The sequence below is a fragment of the Purpureocillium takamizusanense genome, chromosome 4 (assembly GCF_022605165.1).
Source record: "Purpureocillium takamizusanense chromosome 4, complete sequence".
Taxonomy (NCBI): Eukaryota; Fungi; Ascomycota; class Sordariomycetes; order Hypocreales; family Ophiocordycipitaceae; genus Purpureocillium; species Purpureocillium takamizusanense.
In genome coordinates, this window is record NC_063071.1 from 1,589,630 (window position 1) to 1,608,796 (window position 19,167).

The 19,167-nt window shown below is 60.1% G+C and overlaps 5 protein-coding genes across 5 annotated transcripts; 3 read left to right on the forward strand and 2 right to left on the reverse strand.

Annotated features, from left to right (window-relative positions):
- Nucleotides 1–1,159: 1,159 nt before the first annotated feature.
- COX6 (Cytochrome c oxidase subunit 6) lies at nt 1,160–2,400 on the forward strand. Its single transcript, XM_047986405.1, has 4 exons — nt 1,160–1,452; nt 1,661–1,706; nt 1,769–1,886; nt 1,963–2,400. The coding sequence occupies exons 1-4, from the start codon at nt 1,250–1,252 to the stop codon at nt 2,079–2,081; spliced, it is 486 nt and encodes a 161-aa protein (XP_047842387.1). The 5' UTR covers nt 1,160–1,249; the 3' UTR covers nt 2,082–2,400.
- JDV02_005142 (uncharacterized protein) lies at nt 2,288–7,395 on the reverse strand. Its single transcript, XM_047986406.1, has 4 exons — nt 6,672–7,395; nt 3,698–6,616; nt 3,448–3,645; nt 2,288–3,401 (listed from the first exon to the last, which is right to left on the reverse strand). Exons 1-4 carry the CDS (start codon nt 6,879–6,881, stop codon nt 2,559–2,561), a joined length of 4,170 nt encoding a protein of 1,389 aa, XP_047842388.1. The 5' UTR covers nt 6,882–7,395; the 3' UTR covers nt 2,288–2,558.
- A 563-nt stretch (nt 7,396–7,958) lies between these two features.
- Nucleotides 7,959–10,843, forward strand: RAI1 (decapping endonuclease targeting mRNA). The gene is made up of 10 exons (XM_047986407.1): nt 7,959–8,053; nt 8,159–8,845; nt 8,968–9,210; nt 9,298–9,329; nt 9,381–9,408; nt 9,469–9,476; nt 9,531–9,634; nt 9,702–9,872; nt 9,957–10,256; nt 10,327–10,843. The coding sequence occupies exons 2-10, from the start codon at nt 8,774–8,776 to the stop codon at nt 10,494–10,496; spliced, it is 1,128 nt and encodes a 375-aa protein (XP_047842389.1). The 5' UTR covers nt 7,959–8,053; nt 8,159–8,773; the 3' UTR covers nt 10,497–10,843.
- JDV02_005144 (uncharacterized protein) lies at nt 10,582–13,607 on the reverse strand. The gene is made up of 4 exons (XM_047986408.1): nt 13,002–13,607; nt 12,876–12,943; nt 12,646–12,813; nt 10,582–12,587 (listed from the first exon to the last, which is right to left on the reverse strand). The coding sequence occupies exons 1-4, from the start codon at nt 13,054–13,056 to the stop codon at nt 10,983–10,985; spliced, it is 1,896 nt and encodes a 631-aa protein (XP_047842390.1). The 5' UTR covers nt 13,057–13,607; the 3' UTR covers nt 10,582–10,982.
- An 843-nt stretch (nt 13,608–14,450) lies between these two features.
- Nucleotides 14,451–18,927, forward strand: JDV02_005145 (uncharacterized protein). The gene is made up of 2 exons (XM_047986409.1): nt 14,451–14,973; nt 15,066–18,927. The coding sequence occupies exons 1-2, from the start codon at nt 14,899–14,901 to the stop codon at nt 18,642–18,644; spliced, it is 3,654 nt and encodes a 1,217-aa protein (XP_047842391.1). The 5' UTR covers nt 14,451–14,898; the 3' UTR covers nt 18,645–18,927.
- Nucleotides 18,928–19,167: the final 240 nt, after the last annotated feature.

Below are 19,167 nucleotides of genomic sequence, written 5' to 3' on the forward strand. Positions count from 1 at the left end.
GGCCACCAACGCGACCAATCAAACACCTGCACCCGGCGGGCTGGGCGCTCGGCACGTGACCTCGATGCGCCGCGAACGCTGGCCAAGTCGCCGTAGGCCCCCAGATGCAGCGTCGGGCGACGCTATCAACAAGTATCCCCGCTTGCCCTCCACCCCGTGCCCAATCTCCGTCGCCCCGTCATCAGGACGAGTCGACTTGTCCTACGCGTCGTGCCTGCGGTAGCGTACCCTACAGCTGCAGGGACCGCGACATTGCCTCGGCCTGAACGCCGCTGGCGTGCTGTGGTTGCATTGTTGGGCCGATGTGTCGAGATATGTGACCGTCGGCTGTTTGTAGACGACGACACATGCACGAATGCTGGGGAAGTCGTTTTCATGTGCCGTAACCTCTGGTCACCATTGGCGACATCCTAGTGATCACGTCGCCGGGCCGCCCGTTCAACTCCTGAACAGATGCCACATGGATAGGCGGCAGCCGGCGCATTAGTCTGTGCAGACGGACTTCACTTCTTGGCAATGTACGACATGCCCGAATTAAGTCAGCTAGAAGGCTGCCGAGGGTTCCTGATATACTCCGCAGACGATATGCCCATGAGCTTCATAGCCGGCGACAAGATCACTTGAGGATCGAGGCGCCACCAACTGTGGCGGGCGCCGGCCCACAAAAACACATTTCGTTCTTCGTACATGGACCAGGCAAGTCATGCCGTGCAAGGTCGCAAGTGCGTAGAATGCTGCATCGTAAGAATACATGTGAGCCGACTCAGCTCGACGCTCATCATCCGTGGCCACCGGGCTTGTGAGTTTCAGCGCGTCGCCGGGGCGCTGCTGGGAGCACTCGCTCACCTCTATTAATGGCGCTGGCCGCATGCATGGATTGGAATGCGGCAGCGCTGATAGGCGCGGCCTCTGTGACGAATTGGCACCAGGCCAAAGCAAAGCTCCCCCCAAAAGTAGCAGCTTGGTAGTTACCTAGCGGCACTTTCAGGCATACCGTGCTTATAATCCTTCGCACTATCTGCTCTCCACCTCTGGCGAGCGCACATCCAGCCCCGTTGTCCCAATTCACACTGTATATTGCTCCCGCGGCCGTCAGGCGGCCGCTCGCTTAGTCAGTCCCGATCAGACGATTCCTGCGTTCACAACACCTCTGCAACCCCGTCACCGAAAAATACCATCCATAGCACCTCAAACCGCCCATCGCAGCCCATCCGCCTCGCCGCGCCGTCCCCTCCGCATCCCAACCGCAATGCCGTCTGCGTCTCTCCTCCGCGTCGCCGTCCGCGGCTCCACCTCCCTCCTCCGCGCCGCCTCCGCCCGCCCCGCGCAGCCTCTGATGGCTCGCTCGGCCGCCGCCTCTGCCTCCGCCGTCGCCCGCCCGGCCGCCTTCAGCACCTCGGTTGCCCGCCGGGGCGAGCACGCCGAGGAGACCTTCGAGGAGTTCTCCGCCAGGTGAGAGGATCCGCGATGCCCTCCCTCTGACCCGCACCGGCGACGCAATGGGGCAGACGCCCGACGAACCCGACCCAGAGATGCCGGCCGCGCCCTCGGATGAGCAGTATATTTGCTCCGGGTCGAGCTGGGCTGGTCCGGGTGCTGCCCATTGGCGCCTCGAGTCGCGGACTGCTGGGATCAATTGCTGACGGAATTTTCTGGGCAGATTCGAGAAGGAGTTTGACAGCGTCCAGGATGTCTTTGAGCTCCAGGTGAGTCCTCATATGCGTCCCGGTTCCATCCGCGACTGCGGCTGACCTCGACGATTACCAAGCGCAACCTCAACAACGCTTTCGCCTACGACCTCGTCCCCTCCCCCACCGTCATCGCCGCCGCCCTCAAGGCCGCCCGGAGGGTCAATGACTTCGCCACCGCCGTCCGCATCTTCGAGGGTACGTTGTCGCGTCGCCCGATGGATGCTACCACCCATCGATGCACGTTTGGCCAGCTGCTAATCCACGCTCGCAGGCGTCAAGGCCAAGGTCGAGAACAAGGGACAGTACGACCAATACCTCCAGGAGCTCAAGTCCCTCCGGGAAGAGCTCGGCGTGCCGCTGAAGGAGGATCTGTACCCCGAGGAGAAATAAACGGCAACCACGACAGCGCCGGCACTGCGGGGGCCGCGCCCGTCCTCCCGGTGCGCCGGGACGGATCTTGTACATGTTATACTGACGGAGGGTTTGGCTGAGCGGGGGGAGGATAGACCGGAGGGCTCGTTTTGTTGCGACTTTGCTCAATGCAAACGTGTGTCATAGCACCAGGATATGCACGCCGCATCTTCTTTGTGATTTTTCTCTTGCCAATGCTAGATCGTTCGACTCGTGCTCTGGAGCCCAGTCTGCCCCCACGCCGACGCTCAGTCAACCGCCCAGAGCAAAGGCTACGTAGGAAATGGTATAAGTCTAGAACACACCCTCACCACCGGGTCAGTCTGGTTTATCGCCATGATATGCCCTTCCTCCGCGCCCATGCTGTCCAGATGCAGCACGCCGCTTCTCATGCCCCGAGATTACGGAGTCTCTGCGAACGCCTGCTCATAGCCCAACGCCATATAAGGTAGTTGCCTAGTCGCGGAGATGATTCCACCGCCCGTTGCCCTGCTGCTGTTGCACGCTCATATACTGCGGGCCGGGACCGTCCACGCCGGCGGCCGCTGGGCTGGTCCCCCTGCTACCGGGACCGCCATACGCACGGCCCGTCCGCGGGCTCATCATACCCATCCGGGGACTGCGCGGTACGCTAGACTGGCGAGTTTCCCTTCGGCCGTTTTTGAGCTGCCGCACGTCGTCGCGAAGCGTGTCCAGCTCCCTCTCCCGGTCTCTCAGCCGCTGCTTGAGGCTGCAAATGTGTCCCAAAAATTCTTTGGTTTCCAGCTCGGTCTGCATCTGATGGACACGTTCGAGGGTCGCCGTCCTCTCCTCGTCCAATGCCTTGTTCTGTTCCATGAGTCGGCTATTTTCGTTCCTGAGCTCAGCCGCCGCTGTAGACGCGTCCTGGTATAGATTCCTGGCGTAGGCGGCATCGTTTTGTGCGTTCTCGAAACGCTTCTCGAGCGTATGGATCCTAACTTGCGCGTCTGCGAGTTGCCGCTCCGAGACGGCCAAAGGTGAGTCCTCTCCCGAGGCTTCGGCAGTCAGGCGTGTAATCGTTGCTTCTAGCTCCTCAATTTGGGTGCGAGCCTTGTCGCCCTCTTTCTGAGCTGCAGTCGTTGCGGCTTGCAGAGCAGCCTCGGCCTTGAGCTTCTCCTTCTCGAACAAGGTGCGGTCTCCCAAAGCCCGTCGATACTTTTCGTAAATTTTATGAGACGTCCGCTCATGTTCTCTGACCCGCATGGAGAGCCCGTCGATGACGGCCTTGTACTCATCCTCGGCATCTTTGGCCGCAAGCTTGCGCTCGAGCTCGGCGCGCTATTATCGTTAGTTTCTGCGCACGGTATGTCGAGGCATCACGTACTTGCTCGGCAATGGCTTGCATGACGGCGAGAGACACCTTGACCTGCACCTGCGTCGCCTTAATGGCCGTTGAGTTGGGATCGACGCTGGCGAGCAGGTCCCGCACTTCATCAGGGAGAGGCAGTTCGTCGTCTTTGATGGCCGGCTCTCGGCTTGGGAGAACGCGCATCCTTTTCGGCTCGTCATCGTCCGACTCGTCCTGTGACTCGAGTTAGCAAGCATGGCGCGGCAAGGGACACGCCCACACTTACAAGCTTTCGCTTGCGCCCGCTGTCTTCTGCAGTGCTCACTGCAGGAAGTTGCGATCGGGACTGAGAGTTCACGTATATGTCGAGGATATCATTCGGTATTGAGATAGGTTTCCACTCAACCCCATCCACATCGCCGTTGAGGTACTGGACGAACAGGCTTGCCAGTTCGTGTGGCTCTGGATAGCCTCTGTCAGGATCGCTCATGAGCTTTCGGGCATGAACGATCGCGGCGAGCAACGCGTTCTTGCGCTCCAGAGGGCTCATGTCTGAGGGCACGTAAAGGTCGATATGTTCGATCGAGTGCGTTGTGACGAGTATCAGCACCAGCGGCCCCTTGAGGCGCTCGTCCTCATCTGCCTCCAGGCCCTTCAGCACGGGGGAGCTCCCAAAGGTGTGGTCGAACCCCACGACGACGTCAAAGGAAAACCCATTGATGTCTTCGTTGGACAACGCAAGCCTCACTGTAGCTGCTGACGCAGGATGCCTGTCATTGATGCTGAGGGCGTCACAGACACATTCGACATCCAGAGCCTGTGTCAAAGCATGCAGGAGCCGAAGAAGCTCGACGGAACGCGCCACCACCAGTATTTTGACGTCCTTTTGTAGCCCCTGTAAGAGCTCGTACAAAAAGTTGAACTTGGCATTCGCGTCGCATGAAAATTTGGCGAGCTGGGCCGGCGGCAGAGCTTCCAGAACTGTGCCCACGGCATCCTGTGGATAGTCGCAGATGCTGAACAACCGGCCCAGAAGCTCGTCAATCTTGCCGACTAAACCCTCGCCAGGCGGCACGTAGACTTCATTGTTGAAGATGGTGCCGAACGCGGTCACTTCCCGCTTATATTCCAGCAGCGTATCGTCGTACAATGGCCTCATGCTGGCTTGAAACGGGAGAGTGATGATATGCCTGGGGTCCTGGGGGCCTATATCGCTTGCTCTAGACGCGCTAGAGGCAGGCTGGCTGAGAACCTGTCCCATCTGCGGCGGTAACTCTGAGCTAGCGCCTTCAAACAGATTCGATGACGGAGCTTCATGAGCCGTCAGAGAATGCATGAAAGGAAGGGCGGTGCCTTCAAAAATTGCATGCTTGGAAATGTCCGCGGGTGAGACGGTGGAATGTTGATGATGCTGGGGCTCGTCGAGCATATTAGCAGTAGATAGAGACTGGCCAGGAGCCGCTGAGTAGGCGTCGTCGACCATGCGACTGAGCATGTCGACAGCAGATGGCAGCGGCGGATCAGCAGCGACGGGGGTCGAGATAGCCGGCGGATGCTCGGCTGGCATCTCGGGCGTGACTGCCTCGTCGAGGTGAACGAGGTGACTTAGGTCTTCGGCTCCCGAGCGGTGCGGCTCGGAACCGTCGCCATCACCCTCCATGATGTCCTCCTTTGCGTCGGCTGGCTCGACTCCTCCGAAATTACGGAATACTGAGTCTACTAGCTGTTGAGCCAGGCTACTAGAATCGCAGGGAGTTGCGGGGGCCCGCTGGACGCTCCGTATGCTGAAACGGCTCTCTTCTGAACTGAAGTCGTTTTGATGCACAACTTGAGCGTCTTGAGACTCTGGTGGAAGGCTCGTACCTGGCGGACAGGATTCGGCCGAGATACGGCTCTCTAACGCAGGCGTCTCCTGCACTGCGCTGTGACCAGATGACTGCGGCCTTTGACTCTCCAGAGAGCTCTCGGCCACGTGAAAGTCTCTAGCTGGTGGCTGCGTGAGAAATATTGAACTTGACTGAGGCTCCGAGGCCCCCGTGCCGCCCGGAAAATGTGGTACCGAGGCAGAGTCCTCTCGTCGCTCGCCCGGCTGCTCCTCTGCTGGGGGATCCAACACTGGCGGAGAAGGCTTGTGGCTCTCTGCCGGAAACGATTGCGATTCCGGTTGTCGCGACGGAATCTCAGATGGTATCGATTGGCTGTTCGAGGCCGATGCTAGAGCGCCTCCGCTTGACACCAAGGCTTGCGTGACCGCGGTCTCGTTGCTTCCCTGCAGCCAGGACCCGTCGCCGGAAGGATCCTGCGAGTCTGGTACGGTCGTTCGCACGGTTAATTGAGAGTTGATCGCCTGCCGTTCGTCTTCAGCCTCCAATTCGGCTACTGGCTGGGACGATCCTCCGCTATTTTGGGTGCTAGGCACACTCTGGCTTTGATATTCGGCCGGGTTGAATGAAGGGTCCTTGTGGCATAGATCAACATAGAATGCTAAAGTCTGCGCTCGTGCGATATCCAATTCTTGGCTCTCAACAGTTTCAAAGGACGCGACGGACGCGTGGGAAGTTATCGAAGGAGGCTCCTCGGATGGAGTAAGGCTGTAAGCAACTCTTCGAATCTTGCACGGCCTCTCACTTGGCTCCCGGCTCGGGGATCTAGGTCTCGTCGACGCTGCGCGGGTTGCTTCGAGCTTCCTCCAATTGGCCGGACGGGGAGGCCGGCTGTCTTGACTGCTGTCCTCCTCCGCCGAGGGCAGGAGGCTGTCTTGCTCCGGTTCTGGTTCTGGCTCTGGCAGAGGGCTCTCCCGCTCTGCCGAAGGCAGGAGGCTCTCTTGGTCCGCTGCTGGTGGAGGGCTCTCCCACAGAAAGTTCTCTAGGTCTTCTGCTGTCAGAGGGCTCTCCTGCTCCTCTAAGGGCACGAGGCTCTCCTGATCTGCTGTTGGAAGAAGGCTTTCTTGTTCCGCTGCTGGTGGAGGGCTCTCTGGCTCTTGCAAAGGCACGAGGCTCTCTTGGTCCGCTGCTGGCAATGAGCTCTCCTGCTCCGCCAAAGGTACGAGGCTCCCCAGGTGCCCTATGGGTAGCGGGTTGGCTTCGTCCTCGGATTGCAGAGGCTGCTGCTCTGCTAGCAATGCCCTTTCCTCAGCTTGCTTGCTGCTGTGCAACTCCTTGCGCGTCGTCCACTCGGCCAACGCCTTCGGTGTGACCTCGACGCTCTGGCAAGACAGGTTAGCTGCGATGCGCGCGACGGGGAGAATTGGTATAGCACACCCAGCTGGGGGGGTAGGCCTCGCCCGTCTCTGGGTTGTCGTCCCAGTCCACCAGGTACTCTATGCGACGGCCCTTGACTTTCCGCTCGTCAATGATGCCGCGGATCGTGTACCAGGCGTCGTCCTCTTCTTGGTATTCGTCCGGCTTCTTCTGGGTCTTCTTGGGTCTCGTCTTTCGTCCTGCCGGGGCCTTCTTGCGTGGTCTGGGCATTGACTCTGCGTGTCGGTCGGCGGCGCTCGGATTGATGCGCGGGAGCTGTGCGCGCCGACGGTGGAGGCTGGGCTGGGCTCGCGACGAGAGCTGGGGCCGACGTGTGGTCAGTCGCAGCCGCGGTCGGAGCGGGATGTAAGCCAGGCGAGGTCGGGCGCGGCGCGACGACGATGGAGCGGGCGAGGCTGCGAGGCCACGAGCGTCTGGCGGCCCCACGGGGGTGTCGTGCTCCTGGCGCTGTCGGCGGGGGAATCACGTGCTGGGTAATAAGCGCCTCAACGCGGGCGCTGCTGTCACTGTGGCTGCTCCCGCTGCGGGCCACCAGGGTCGTCGACATGGGGCGGATGAAGGGTCTCTGGTGTGTTGTTGGCTTCGCAGCGACTGGCTTCTTTTTCTTCTTCTTCCTGTTGCGCGGCGTGCAGGATGGCGAGGTTTTGCAGATAGAAAACGACGAGGAACCAGGCTGTCTCGCAGAGGGGTGTGAAGAGGAAATATGGAAGAAAGAAGGAGGAAGAAAGATGGCGAGGAGGGAAGCACGGCAGTAGAGTGATCAGTCAGTCAGTCCATCACTTCCACCTTATGCAGCTCTTGCAGATTGCTAAGGTACTAGCGATTTCCACGGGCGCTTGAGGTAGAGGGCCTGCACAGCACGGTCAGGGCGTGTGTTTGCTGGTTGCGCCCGCCAAATAGCTCCCCACCTCAGGTCTGAGTGTCTCCATGTGTGACATGGAGCCCAGATCGAGCGCCATGCGCTGGCGCCATACCCTGGCCCTTGGGCTGTGCAACCTGCGGCACCACTCCTCCCGCTGTAATAACTCTCCATACGGGTCGCCGCAGCTCATCAAATGGGCATCGTCACTGGTCGCGCCAACACATTGAGGCTGGGCGGCTGCCTTCATTAGAGTTGCTGCAGTGCGGGAATTGCGTCGATTTTCTGACTCCACCGCATCACACGCCAGCTAAGTACAGTACCTACCTTAGGTAATAAACTTCCTACTACTAACGTTACTACCTAGTAGTAATAACCTACGTTCTACGGTCAGTGATGCGCGTTTCTCTGCCTTCCATGCAACCGGTATTTCCTTCCACACCCATCCATCATCGCGTGGGCCTCGCCATGAAGCGTCCCCCATCCATCCCTTGGTAAACGTCCCGGCCCCATCCATGCCTAGGTAGGTACCAGTCTGGAGGGAACACCATGTTTCGCATCCGAGCGAGCGATGGGACGAACAAATCATCCTCCCTTTGTGGGTACGTAGTCTCACATGCTCACTTAGGTATTGGGCAGCGGCGGCTCTTGCTTGCTGGTGGCTCTTCGTGCCTCGTGCCGACCCTGCTGCCAGGGACCAGGTTGAGCGCAGCCACTCATTCTCAGCTTCGGCCCGGGGTGCGCTGCCCGTGTCGAAATCCCAGACTCTATTTGTAGTTACTCTAAAAAAGTTACTGCATACTCATACAAATCCAATCATCAACGGGCAATGACGCACTTGACCCAACGGGCTGTTGTCGCGCGAGAAATCTGTGCAACTGTGCTTGGTCTGTTACTTGGTCTGCGCCGGTTCGGGTGTCGCACCGCAGCCTCCAAGTCTCTCCCTATGCGGCTCCAGACTCTGGAGCCTCAAACAGTCGCATCCACCAAGTCCCTTTTTCGCTCTCATTCAACCTCCAACACCACACAAGTGACACGACCCCCCACGCCAACGGCGACCACCTGACGTACTCCCACGTCGCCTTCCAACTCATTGAGCCGCTCAAATTTCAATTCACTCCCAGACCAGCGGAGGCCGCCGATTCTCAAACCGCCGCATCGTTGACTCTTTCCCGCCGCCAGCAAGCTTCGCCCTCGCTTCTGGGCGCGGGCACTCACTCACTCCGCTCCTCCCCCCTTCACCATGGCCTCAAACTTCTCCATACAGCCCGTGGGCCGATTCGCCGGTCCCAGCCAACCCGTCAAGAGACCCAAGGTCAGTGGCGCAGAGCCTCATCATCTCGCCTTCCCACTTCCCCACCACCCCCCAACCGCGCTCCGAGCGCAGGTGAGCCAAACGGACACGCTCCCGCTGACGCCTGTACCCCCTTCCCGCAGGAGTTTGCGTGCTTCTCGTACGACGAGAACCATGAGTTCCACCTCGGTGACCGCTCCATGAAGTGGTACTATACACCGCGGCTAGGCGCCGACCTGTCCAAGGGCTTCAACTCGTTTCAAAAGCACGACGACTCGCGGGACGAGCACCTGGACAGCCTGCTCAGGACCATCGTCGCCCACGAGCGGGAGACGGGGCAGAAGATTGACGCCAACGTCGTCACCTGGCGTGGTATGATGACCAAGGTTTGTTCTTTTCCCGGATCCTGCCGAGGGGCGCGTAGCCTTTGGCCATCTCCCACTCTCTGACATGAGGCCCCCCCCTTTTCGCAGATACTCGCCACTCCTTTCGAGCAGAACGATGGGTACTGAAGAATATTGCTTGCCGCCCTCGGATCTCCTCTGACTGGCTCCAGATTCGAAATGAACGCCACTTTGTACCAGGTAAGTCCCGCGTATAGGTACTCGATGTAATTTGTTACCACCTCACTCACGCACGGACAGGGCTGCATGTAAGATAACGCCCAGCCCCGTGATGGGGTGGAATTAGGATACTGACCGTTCAGCTTCATCGAGGAGAGCCATGAGCACAAGATGGCCACGCGGAGGCAAGAGGCTCAGCGGCCACCCCGACGGGGGGGTCCGCCACAAGAAGTGATGCAGTTCTGGGGTGTGTTTTCCCGAGCCTCGCTGCGAACAATTGTTGTGGAAAGCTCGTCATCTCACAATCTTGACAGGCTACAAGTTCGAGACGCTCTCCACCCTGCCGGCAACCTGGGATGAGACATCGCGCGAGTACATCGAGAGCCGCGAGGACCAGGTCGTCAACAACAAGGAGCAGTACTGCTCTGTTGTCCGCACCGGGATCGGCAAAGCCATCCTCTACCTCGGCGGTGAAGTCGATGCCAGTATGTCCCTCCCCCCGAACTGACCTCCCTCGTTCCCCACCACATCCCCCTCCCATTGCTCACGCGTAACTCCCGCCTTTGCAGTCTGGGACTCCAAACCCCAGGAACCCGGCGCCCCCATCAATTGGGTCGAGCTCAAGACGTCGGCCGAGATCCGCAATCCAGGCGACCTGGACAACTTCCACCGCAAGCTCATGAAGTACTGGATCCAGTCCTTCCTCCTCGGCGTCCCCAAGATCGTCGTCGGCTTCCGCACCCGCGACGGCATCCTCGTCGACATCAACGAGATCGAGACGCACCGCATCCCCGACACGGTCAAGGCGCGGCCAAACCCCCGCTGGGACGGCAACATGTGCGTCAACTTTGCCGCCGCGTTTCTCGATTGTTCGTGTTCCCCCCGGCCGGGCCCCCCTTCCTGCCCACCGCTGGCGACAGTGCTGACTCTTGGATGCAGGGCTGATGAAGTCGGTCAACGACGAGGGCGTATGGAGGATACGCAGGCGGCCGCACTCTCCGGTCATCGAGGTCTTCAGGGTCGAAGAGACGGGCCACGGGAACATACTGACAGAAGAGTTCAAGAACTGGCGCATTAAACTAGCCCTGGGCCCGAGCCCGGGAGACTGACCGATCAAAGGGCGCCGGCCAATACGCCGTGTAAACTACTTGTACGAAATATACCCACACAAAAGCGTCGCAGAACACGGTCGCATGACATGGCTTGTACTACCTCTATGAGATCATCCTTTATTTCACAATGTGATCGTACACTACCTACTTCGACAAGTTACGCAATGAACACCCAGAAACCAGTTTTCCCCAACGCCGTCGCCCGTGGAAAGCAAAGACCAGGACCCCAAAAGACCCGGCATGTCATAAGAGGGCTGTCCCACAAAGGGGTTGCCATGAGAGCAACAACCGAATGCCTGTCATGCTTTTCCAATGCCGGGGTATGCAAATACATGCTCGCTCCGCACACAAGATCGTACAGTCCATTCAGGGTATTGTCGGGAAGAAACAGCAGCAAAGAAGACGAAAAGGAAAAAAAAAATTGTCGAATGACGCGGTCGTCATCTCAGCTCAACATCCACAACGGTGCAGCGTTGTTATATCTCAGACAGCGGGCCAGCGAATGCGGAGATTGTCCGTCCAGCGCTGGTAGAGCACGTCAGACAGCTGCTTGCAGTGCTCCATGCCCACACGTGCGTCACACCCTGGGTACTTCTCCTCGAGGAGCGACTGCTTCTCCCTCTCGGCATCCTTCTCGCCGAGTTTGAGGGGGGACGACTCGGTCTGTCGTCGGCGGTGACTTCGTAAGTGAGGGTTGTTGGCCGCGAGTATCAGCTTGTTGGGGCTGCCAGCAGAGGGCGTCGAGCTCTTAATGATGACGGTCCCCTGCGGTGTCCCGTCGTCGGGCACCTTTTGCAGCGGCTGCCGTAGCAGAGCCGCGTTGAGCTTCTTGTCCTGTGACATGGACGCCACGAGGCTGCTCATCAAATGGTAGGCGCCCTCGGGGTCAACCGCATCAAGGGTCGCGAATGCATCAGAGAGCTTGGCCAGCGCCTCTCGCTTCTGCATGGCAGAGGTCTGGGCATGCAGTTCGGCCAGCGTAGGCTCTACCGCCTTGTTGTAGAGCCTGCGCCCGAGAATAGCCTCTTTACCATACGGTTCAACCGGGGCCGCGATCGGAGGCGGCAAGTTCTCGTCGCAAAAGACGTCATCGGGAGAACTGGGACGGGGAGCCGATTGCCCTGACGTTGAGCTATCAGATGGCACTCTCCGGAATAGTCGCATGGTCGAGCCGGAATTGCCAAAGGACATGTCCGGCTGCAGCGGCTTCTTAGCGGCCAGAGACGGACGAGGCGATCCGTTGGAGCGGATTGACGAGGTGCGGGCGATGGATGATGTACGGCGCACCGTCGACTTTCGAACAGTGTCGGGCGCGGGAGACGGGGCACCAAGAGGGCCGTCGCTGACGTCCAGCCTCCGGAGGCCGTCTTCCAGGCCAAGCATGGAGGAACGCTTCCGATGCTTGATGGTCGGCCTCCTGGGCGGGGCTACCGATTTGACCGTGTCAAACACCCACTCTTGGTCGTCGTCCTTTGGCGCCATGGACTGTAGCGTCTCTTGGTAGTAGATGGGGTGCCTCTGGCGGTTTTGGTTGGCGTCCCACATTTGGCGGTGGGCGATGAGCTCCTGCAGAGCCTCGACTTTGCCGGCGGAGCGAATGAAGCGATGCTTGAGGAGATCCTGTGCGGACGGCCTGCGTTCATAGTCCTTTGTGAGACACTGGGAGACAAAATCTTTAAAGTCCCTGCTGAAGTCCCCCTCGAGCTTGGGTGGTGAGTTCTTGGGGATGTGGAATAGAACTTTCATGGGGTGAATGTGGCACAACGGAGGCTCGCCGTTGGCCATTTCCATGGCGGTGATGCCCAGCGACCAGATGTCGGCCTTGAAGCTGTAGCCATCTTGCTGGATGACCTCGGGAGCCATCCAAAATGGGGTGCCGACAAAGGTGTTTCGCTGGGACTTGATGTTTGTCAACTGGGCGGCGACGCCAAAGTCGGCGAGCTTGACCTTGCCGGCCTCGGAGAGTAAGACGTTGGCGGCCTTGATGTCGCGGTGGATCTTGCCTTCGCTGTGGAGGTATTGGATGCCCAGGAGCAGCTCGCGACAGACAATGGCAATGTGCGTTTCGCTGAAATTGGCCGGTTTGAGCTGCCTTGTGTCAGTTTCAGTCTGCGAGGGGGACTTCTCGAGGGAGAAGGCAACTAACCAGATCAAGGCATGAACCACCTCCCAGATACTCCATGACAATCCATAGCTTATGTCCTCGTAGAAAGGAGCCCTTATATTGGGTGACAAAGGGGCTCGCGCAGGTGCTGAGCACGGCGATCTCGGCTTGGATCTCCTCGATGTCGTCTTCGCTCGATTCCAGGTCAATCTGCGCCGCGGCGGTTAGAGGATGGGATTGGCGGCCGGGGGCGCTTGCGAGACAAAACTTACGTGCTTGATGGCTACCGTCTCGCCAGTGGCCTTTTCGATGCCCTTGTACACGACCCCGAAGCTACCTCCTGCACGGCGTTAGCAAATGATGTTTCGTGGCGGCGGAGTTTTGGGGAGAAGACGTACGTCCAAGCTCCTCCAACACCTGGTAGTGCTCTGCGACGCCCTCGACGGCCGCCATTGTGTCTGCGCGGGGCGTCCGCTGACAGCTTGCGGTGTGATGGTCCGCCTGCAGCTGTGTTGTGTTGCGATGGATGCAATGGATGCAATGGAAGGCTGGACGGCGGGCGGGACTTGAGCACGTGGTGTCTGTCGCTGTCGCTGCCTCACGCTGCAGCACCGGAACGTCGAGAGGGAGGCGTTGTCGGGACGAGGGATGTCCAAAATGTCGAAACCCAAGCGAGGGCGGTTGCCAGATTATTATTTGCCCGAGTCGCACGGTCGGTTCGCTCTCTGACCGCAACCCGGCGCAGCACGCAGCCTGGTCGGGTCGGGGTCCCTGGGTTTAATGAGCCCCGTTGTCTGGGACAGCGGAGCTGGGGGGGGGAGCTCGGACCCAGGCTTGTTTACTGTATTCCGCTTTGGGATAGCTGTGAGGAACCGGGGCTGGTGGCCGTCGGGGGCCTGATGGAGCGCAACGACTGGGATAGCGATGCGGTCGAGAAGAGTCGTGAATTGGGGCCTTGCATGGTGGTGCAGCGGTTTGCGATGGTGTTGAGGCGGAAAAAGGGGAAAGAGCAAGTCGAGGCGGCGCAACGGCTGCCTGCCTACATATCAAGCATCTGGCGCTGCGTGCCTCCCGCCCGCCTCATCACCAGCCAGTTGGTGGTGCCCGCCCACACTGATCGGCTCCATGTGGTGGCTGTTAGTGCTGTTGCGGGTGGTGCGGCTTGCTGGAATTTGCCATGACGGGGGTGGGCCGTCAACGCTGAAAGCCGGTTGGTCCATTGAGGCACAGCACACGCCAGCCGTCGCCATGGCGGCCTCGGAGCCGAGCAGTGGCCCAGACCAGTCAGGCAGATCGGAGCGCTTGTTATTATGGATATGCTGGACTCGACGCTGGGCGTGCGCTACATATGTATGCACTTCCATCGTACATACAATGGAAGCGATTGATCACTGAACAGGTGAGGTGAGCGTACAAAAGTCCAGGCGAGTCATGTTGCGCTAGACGCTGGTTCGTACGGTACAGGCAATCGATGGGGACCGGACCTACTATAATCGTGTTTGCAGGTGAGGTGCTGTCCACAAAAGCTAATGCGCTCCAGCGGCCCCTCCGGGCGGGCACCGGGGGGCCCCTGGGCTGGGCTGAACCTATGGAAGCCCGCCGTCTCACCGTGTGGGCGCCCAAACCCATCGCGCGTCGCCTGGGGCATCGGCGGGCCGCTACTGGAAGCTCAGCGGTAAGCAGCCGCCTGGGACTCCCTTTCACTGGCTGACGGCGCGGTTGTCGTGGCAACCAACCCAACGCCAGATCCGATGCCCCTCTGTTGTTCAAGCTCCCCTGCCCTGTCGGTTCCAAGGCCAAGGCCCCAATCCCACTCCCGATCCCACTCCCACTCCCACGCCCACGCCCCGGCACTCGCACATCGGCGGAGAGGCTGCGACGAGAAACAGGCGGTGTTGTCACCGTCATCCCGCGCGCGTCGAGTCGAGACATTGTGCTTCCTGGACCATCCATTCCCCCGTCGCTCGCTCACCGTCTTTGTTGGCCCACGCGAGAGGGCGTCTCCCTTCAGACCATCCGCGCCGCCTCTCCCGTCATGCTGTCTTGATATCCATCCACGTCAGCTTCACCATCGCCCGATAGCCCGCGTCCATGCTGCACGCGCAGACTGCCCTCAGCGCCCATCTCACACCGACTTCTTTGCCGTCGAACCGGGGCGCGTGCCTCTCCCCGCCTCGCCTGCGCCGTCGGCCGCGTCAACACGAACAGACGCATCGGCTGCGCGCCATCAAAAGCCCGCTCCACGACACAAGCAACCACCAACCTTAATCGCACGCGTCCGCGCAAGCAGCCGTCATGGTGCCAGCGCCGCCGCCGCTACCCATGCGGTTCCCGTGTTGGTGCCGGGCTGTCTATTCCTGGGGAGGCGAGGTGAGCAAAAGACTGATCGGATCCCATGGCATGGCATGGGACCCATGAAATGCATCGTCCCGCGAGCACAGATCGCTGACCGCACCTCGCAGTCTAAACGCGACCTCGGCTTCATCGAGGGAGATCTGATCGAGTGTCTGAATGCCGGCGACGGCTCGTGGTGGGTTGGTCGTCTTTACCGGGATCGCAGAACAGTTGGCTCCTTTCCCTCCAATTTCGTCGAGTTGCTCCCCGACGAATTCCGCCCGACAACGCGGTCCGTGAGCCCCCTTCCTGGAAGCAACACGCCGAGTCCCAAGAATATGCCGGGCAAGTCCAAGACGTTTCGCAAGCCATTCGAGGCCTACGCCAAGGCGCCTCACTATACCACGGCCAAGCAGCCGACGACATTCAAGGATCCCCAGCTGTCGGCCAAGCCGTCGCTGGCGAAGCCTTCGTCGCGGCATAACTCCAACACATCGCCAGCCAGAAGCGTTCACGACCACATCGGTCGCGTGCCGTCCCCTCCCGAAATGCGCGGCTACGGCTCCAGAGCGCCATCGCCCGCGCCGTCGATGCATCTCGTGCCCAGCCACCGGGCACCGTCAGAACGAGCAGACTCCCCTCCTCCACCGGCACCGCCGCCCCATCGCCATGTTGGCCGGAACAGGTCACACGATATGCATCAGAGCAGTCAGCCCGACCTGTCCCGCCATGGCTCTACAGCGTCTTACGTCCCCTATCGTCCCGGATCGCAGCTCTCCTTCCGCGAGCCTCATGACCTATCTCGCCAACCCTCATACATGGCCAACGATGATCGGCCATTCGAGCACCGCCCACACACACCTCGCGCAGCATCTCCCCTACCGCCCTCCCCAGATGAGATGCATATGACACCCTCGCCGCTACGAGAGGCGATGGATGGGGTCATGGAGCAACTAGACCAGCTTGAAGGTCTCGGGGGATCTTGGGGGGAAGAACCCCCCGTTCCCCCTGCTGACCCGTGGGCTCCGGAGTCGTTTGGCATGGCGTCCCCGTTATCTCCCCGGTCCAAGCGCAGAGGAGGTGACAACGCCCGGCCACTGACGTCGTCGGGCATCGCGCACCACGACGAAGGCTACGAGACCTGGAGCGGCGGCTCGTCTCAGAACACGTCGTATCAGGGCCGTCAGAGGGGCCATACCAACGACCTGCCTCAGCTGAGCAACTATGTCGAGCGGATGGAGAAGCAATTTCAGACGTTACACCAGCACAGCGTGAGCATGCCTGAAGCTGCTCTTGAGGAAGACATGCCTCCGCCTCCACCACCCAAGGGACATCCTTTTGATCGACCAAAGTCGTCTTGCGGCGAGCGAAACCCCGCCGAGCGGAAGCTGCGAAGTCGCAAGTCGGCCTATGAGATCGGACCAGGCGTCAACCGGACGTACACCACCAAGACCAATGCGACCAACTCTTCGGCCGGCAATCAAAGCAACGCCAGCGGCTCTACGCAGAGCAGCAGCAGGACGCTTTGGAGCGGCGCCTCAGCAGGAGGATTTAGCTCGACCAGCGCCGGTAGCATGGCTCGTGCCCATCATCAGCGCGCCCAGAGTGCCTTGGGCTCACGCGAGGCCGATATCCTCGAACGGCCCGAGACGCCGTTCTCAGGCGTCACTTACCATAGCAGTCATGCTAGCAACGCAATCGCACAGCGTCCTCAGTCTCAGGCCGGTCTCCACGAAGATCTGAACGCCGGACTGGGCGGCCTGGTGCATCCAAAGGCGCCCAAGCGCAACATTTTCAAGAAGATCTTCGAGTCCGCCAAGACTGGGGTTGCTAGCAACCGCAACAGCATCGCCGTTGGATCCGGATCGGGCCTTGCCTCGGTGAGGTCGTCGCCCTTCAATCGGTCTACCGGGCACGGCTCTACGAATCTGTCATCGGGCATGGCGGCAATCAGCGGTCCTCCCGTCGCAGGCCGTGACTCGGCCCGTGACATGGGCCTGGGCGGTGGCGTCGACTGGGTGCAGGTACGGCGTGACGTGAACCGCTCGAATTCTCTCAGCAAGATCGAGCGGAGCGAGCGCAGGGATCGCTGTCAGATGATGGATCACCCGGCACTGAACCCAGTCGATGAACTGTATGAGAGCGTTCAAGGCGACGAAGGCGCGAACGGGATGCCGGTGGCGGATCCGATCAACTACCAGGCCATCAACCTCAGCCAGGTGGACAAGAACTCGCGCTTCATCGGCGAGCCTCCGCCCATGACGACGGCCATCACATTGGCCACGACATATGTTTGTCGACCATATCGCAGTGACGTGCAGCGTCTGCGGGCCATCTTCACTTGGGTCGCCGAGAAGATATGCTGGGAGGAAGACTTTGAGGGCGAGATTGACACGCGTCGCGTGATCCAAAGTAAGCGCGGCTGTGCGGAAGAGTATGCCGTGCTGGTCATGGAGATGTGTGCTGCGGCCGGGCTGCGATGCGAGATTGTGCGCGGCTACCTCAAGACGCCAGGCGACGTGACGGACCTAAACGTGGTGCCTCGGTCGAACCACTGGTGGAACGCCGTCATCGTCGACGACGAGTGGCGCATCATGGACTGCTGCTTGGCCAGCCCGTCGAACCCCAAGAGAGCCCGGTACTCCAGCGTCAGCGGCAACACGGCCGACTTTTGGTGGTTCCTGGCTCGACCGACGGAGGCGTGCTGGACGCATGTGCCCGAACACCACGACCAGCAACACGTGGTGCCGCCCGTGGCCCATGAGATCCTTCTCAACCTGCCGTGCACTTGCCCGTCGTTCTTCCGCAACGACATTGAGATGGTTGACTACAACACGTCGGCGACGAGGATCGAGGACCTCGAGATGGTGCACATCAAGTTCAACGTGCCGGCCGACGTGGAGATTGCGGCGGAAGTGGAGGCTCGAGGCTTTGCCAGGGACACGGACGGCGACGTGTTTGAGAACGGCGACATGGTCAAGAAGAGGGCGCTGGCGCAAGCGGAATGGTTTAACGGCGCAAAGCGATACACGGTCAAGGCGCTGCTGCCAGGCGACGAGGGGCACGGCACGCTCAAGATTTATGCCGGCAAGAGGGGCCTGATGCACAGCATCAAGGACATTCCTCACCCGCTCGCGTTTGCCATTCCCATTATCCATTCAGGCGAGAACCCGCCGTACGAGTTTGTGACGCGGCATCCGACGCCACACGCGCAGCGGCATGACATCTACGTGGTCCAGCCTCAGTGTCAGCGGCTGGCGTTGAACAATACCTTTGTCTTCGCCATTCGGCAGCACCCCAGCTCGCTGTCGAGCGGCGGGCTTCACTCGGCGCTCACGCCGGCATCCAACCCGGGAGCGACTAGCCCGATACCGTTCGCGCGGCCGAGCTCAGCCATGAGCATGACGGCATCGAGCGTGAGCGGGTCCAACCCGAGCTCGTCGGCGAGCGGCACCGTGGCGGGCAAGAAGCCGGCGAAACTGGCGATTCAGACGCCGGGCGGCAAGATCCTGCGTCTTATGCGGAAGGAGGAGCGGCGCGGGATCGGCGTCGGAGGAAAGCTCGCGTTGACGGACGAGGACGCCAGCGACGGCGGCACGTGGGAGACGATTATCAAGTGTTCGGAGAAGGGACTGTGGCGGGGCCTGGTCCTGGCGGACCGCACGGCGCGATGGTGCGTGTTTGCTGAATGGGTGTGTGTAGGTTGATGTTGATGTTGAGGTCGAGGGTGGCGTTGAGGGATGCATGCACGGCCCGGCGACATGGCGTTGGGCCAGCAGACGGGACACGGTCTGGATAGAGGGTTGCGGTTCGGACCAGGCGTTTGTTGTATCCAAGGACGATGCATGCATGGATGCTTGCTACTAGGAGCGGAGCATGTTTGGCGTTGGGGATCTTGATGTTTTGGCGCCAAGTCCAGACAGCCTTGGACGCGATGTATTCGGCAAAGGTATATCGATGTAGGAGTAGAGGTGTAAAAAATGTACTGCACGCTGCCTGTATGGAGGCGCGGATCTGTATAGGATGATATATGTCTGTTGACTGGCTTGCGCTGCTATGAGGCTGGAGATGGCAAGATTCTTGCGCCTTGAGCCTGGAAGCGTCATTGACCCTTTGCGATTTGCCCCAAGCTACTGAAGCTAAAGAGGTCCTTCACCTGCTGGGCTCGAGAGGCTTGTAGCATTTCATGTATTCCAACTGTCGAGGCCATTCGCAGCTAACTCAGGATAC

Excerpts from the sequence above, each read along its gene's own strand:
- COX6 (XM_047986405.1), top strand. The coding sequence starts at position 1,250 with ATGCCGTCTGCGTCTCTCCTCCGCGTCGCCGTCCGCGGCTCCACCTCC. Across the intron at positions 1,453-1,660 it reads TTCGAGGAGTTCTCCGCCAG|ATTCGAGAAGGAGTTTGACA; the intron begins GTGAGAGGATCC and ends TTTTCTGGGCAG. Across the intron at positions 1,887-1,962 it reads CGCCGTCCGCATCTTCGAGG|GCGTCAAGGCCAAGGTCGAG; the intron begins GTACGTTGTCGC and ends CCACGCTCGCAG.
- JDV02_005144 (XM_047986408.1), bottom strand. The coding sequence starts at position 13,056 with ATGGCGGCCGTCGAGGGCGTCGCAGAGCACTACCAGGTGTTGGAGGAG. Across the intron at positions 12,944-13,001 it reads GGTGTTGGAGGAGCTTGGAC|GAGGTAGCTTCGGGGTCGTG; the intron begins GTACGTCTTCTC and ends AACGCCGTGCAG. Across the intron at positions 12,814-12,875 it reads AGACGGTAGCCATCAAGCAC|ATTGACCTGGAATCGAGCGA; the intron begins GTAAGTTTTGTC and ends GCCGCGGCGCAG.
- JDV02_005145 (XM_047986409.1), top strand. The coding sequence starts at position 14,899 with ATGGTGCCAGCGCCGCCGCCGCTACCCATGCGGTTCCCGTGTTGGTGC. Across the intron at positions 14,974-15,065 it reads TCTATTCCTGGGGAGGCGAG|TCTAAACGCGACCTCGGCTT; the intron begins GTGAGCAAAAGA and ends CGCACCTCGCAG.
- RAI1 (XM_047986407.1), top strand. The coding sequence starts at position 8,774 with ATGGCCTCAAACTTCTCCATACAGCCCGTGGGCCGATTCGCCGGTCCC. Across the intron at positions 9,330-9,380 it reads CCTTTCGAGCAGAACGATGG|ATTCGAAATGAACGCCACTT; the intron begins GTACTGAAGAAT and ends GACTGGCTCCAG. Across the intron at positions 9,635-9,701 it reads AGAAGTGATGCAGTTCTGGG|GCTACAAGTTCGAGACGCTC; the intron begins GTGTGTTTTCCC and ends CAATCTTGACAG.
- JDV02_005142 (XM_047986406.1), bottom strand. The coding sequence starts at position 6,881 with ATGCCCAGACCACGCAAGAAGGCCCCGGCAGGACGAAAGACGAGACCC. Across the intron at positions 6,617-6,671 it reads AGGCCTACCCCCCCAGCTGG|AGCGTCGAGGTCACACCGAA; the intron begins GTGTGCTATACC and ends CTGTCTTGCCAG. Across the intron at positions 3,646-3,697 it reads GCGGGCGCAAGCGAAAGCTT|GACGAGTCGGACGATGACGA; the intron begins GTAAGTGTGGGC and ends CTCGAGTCACAG.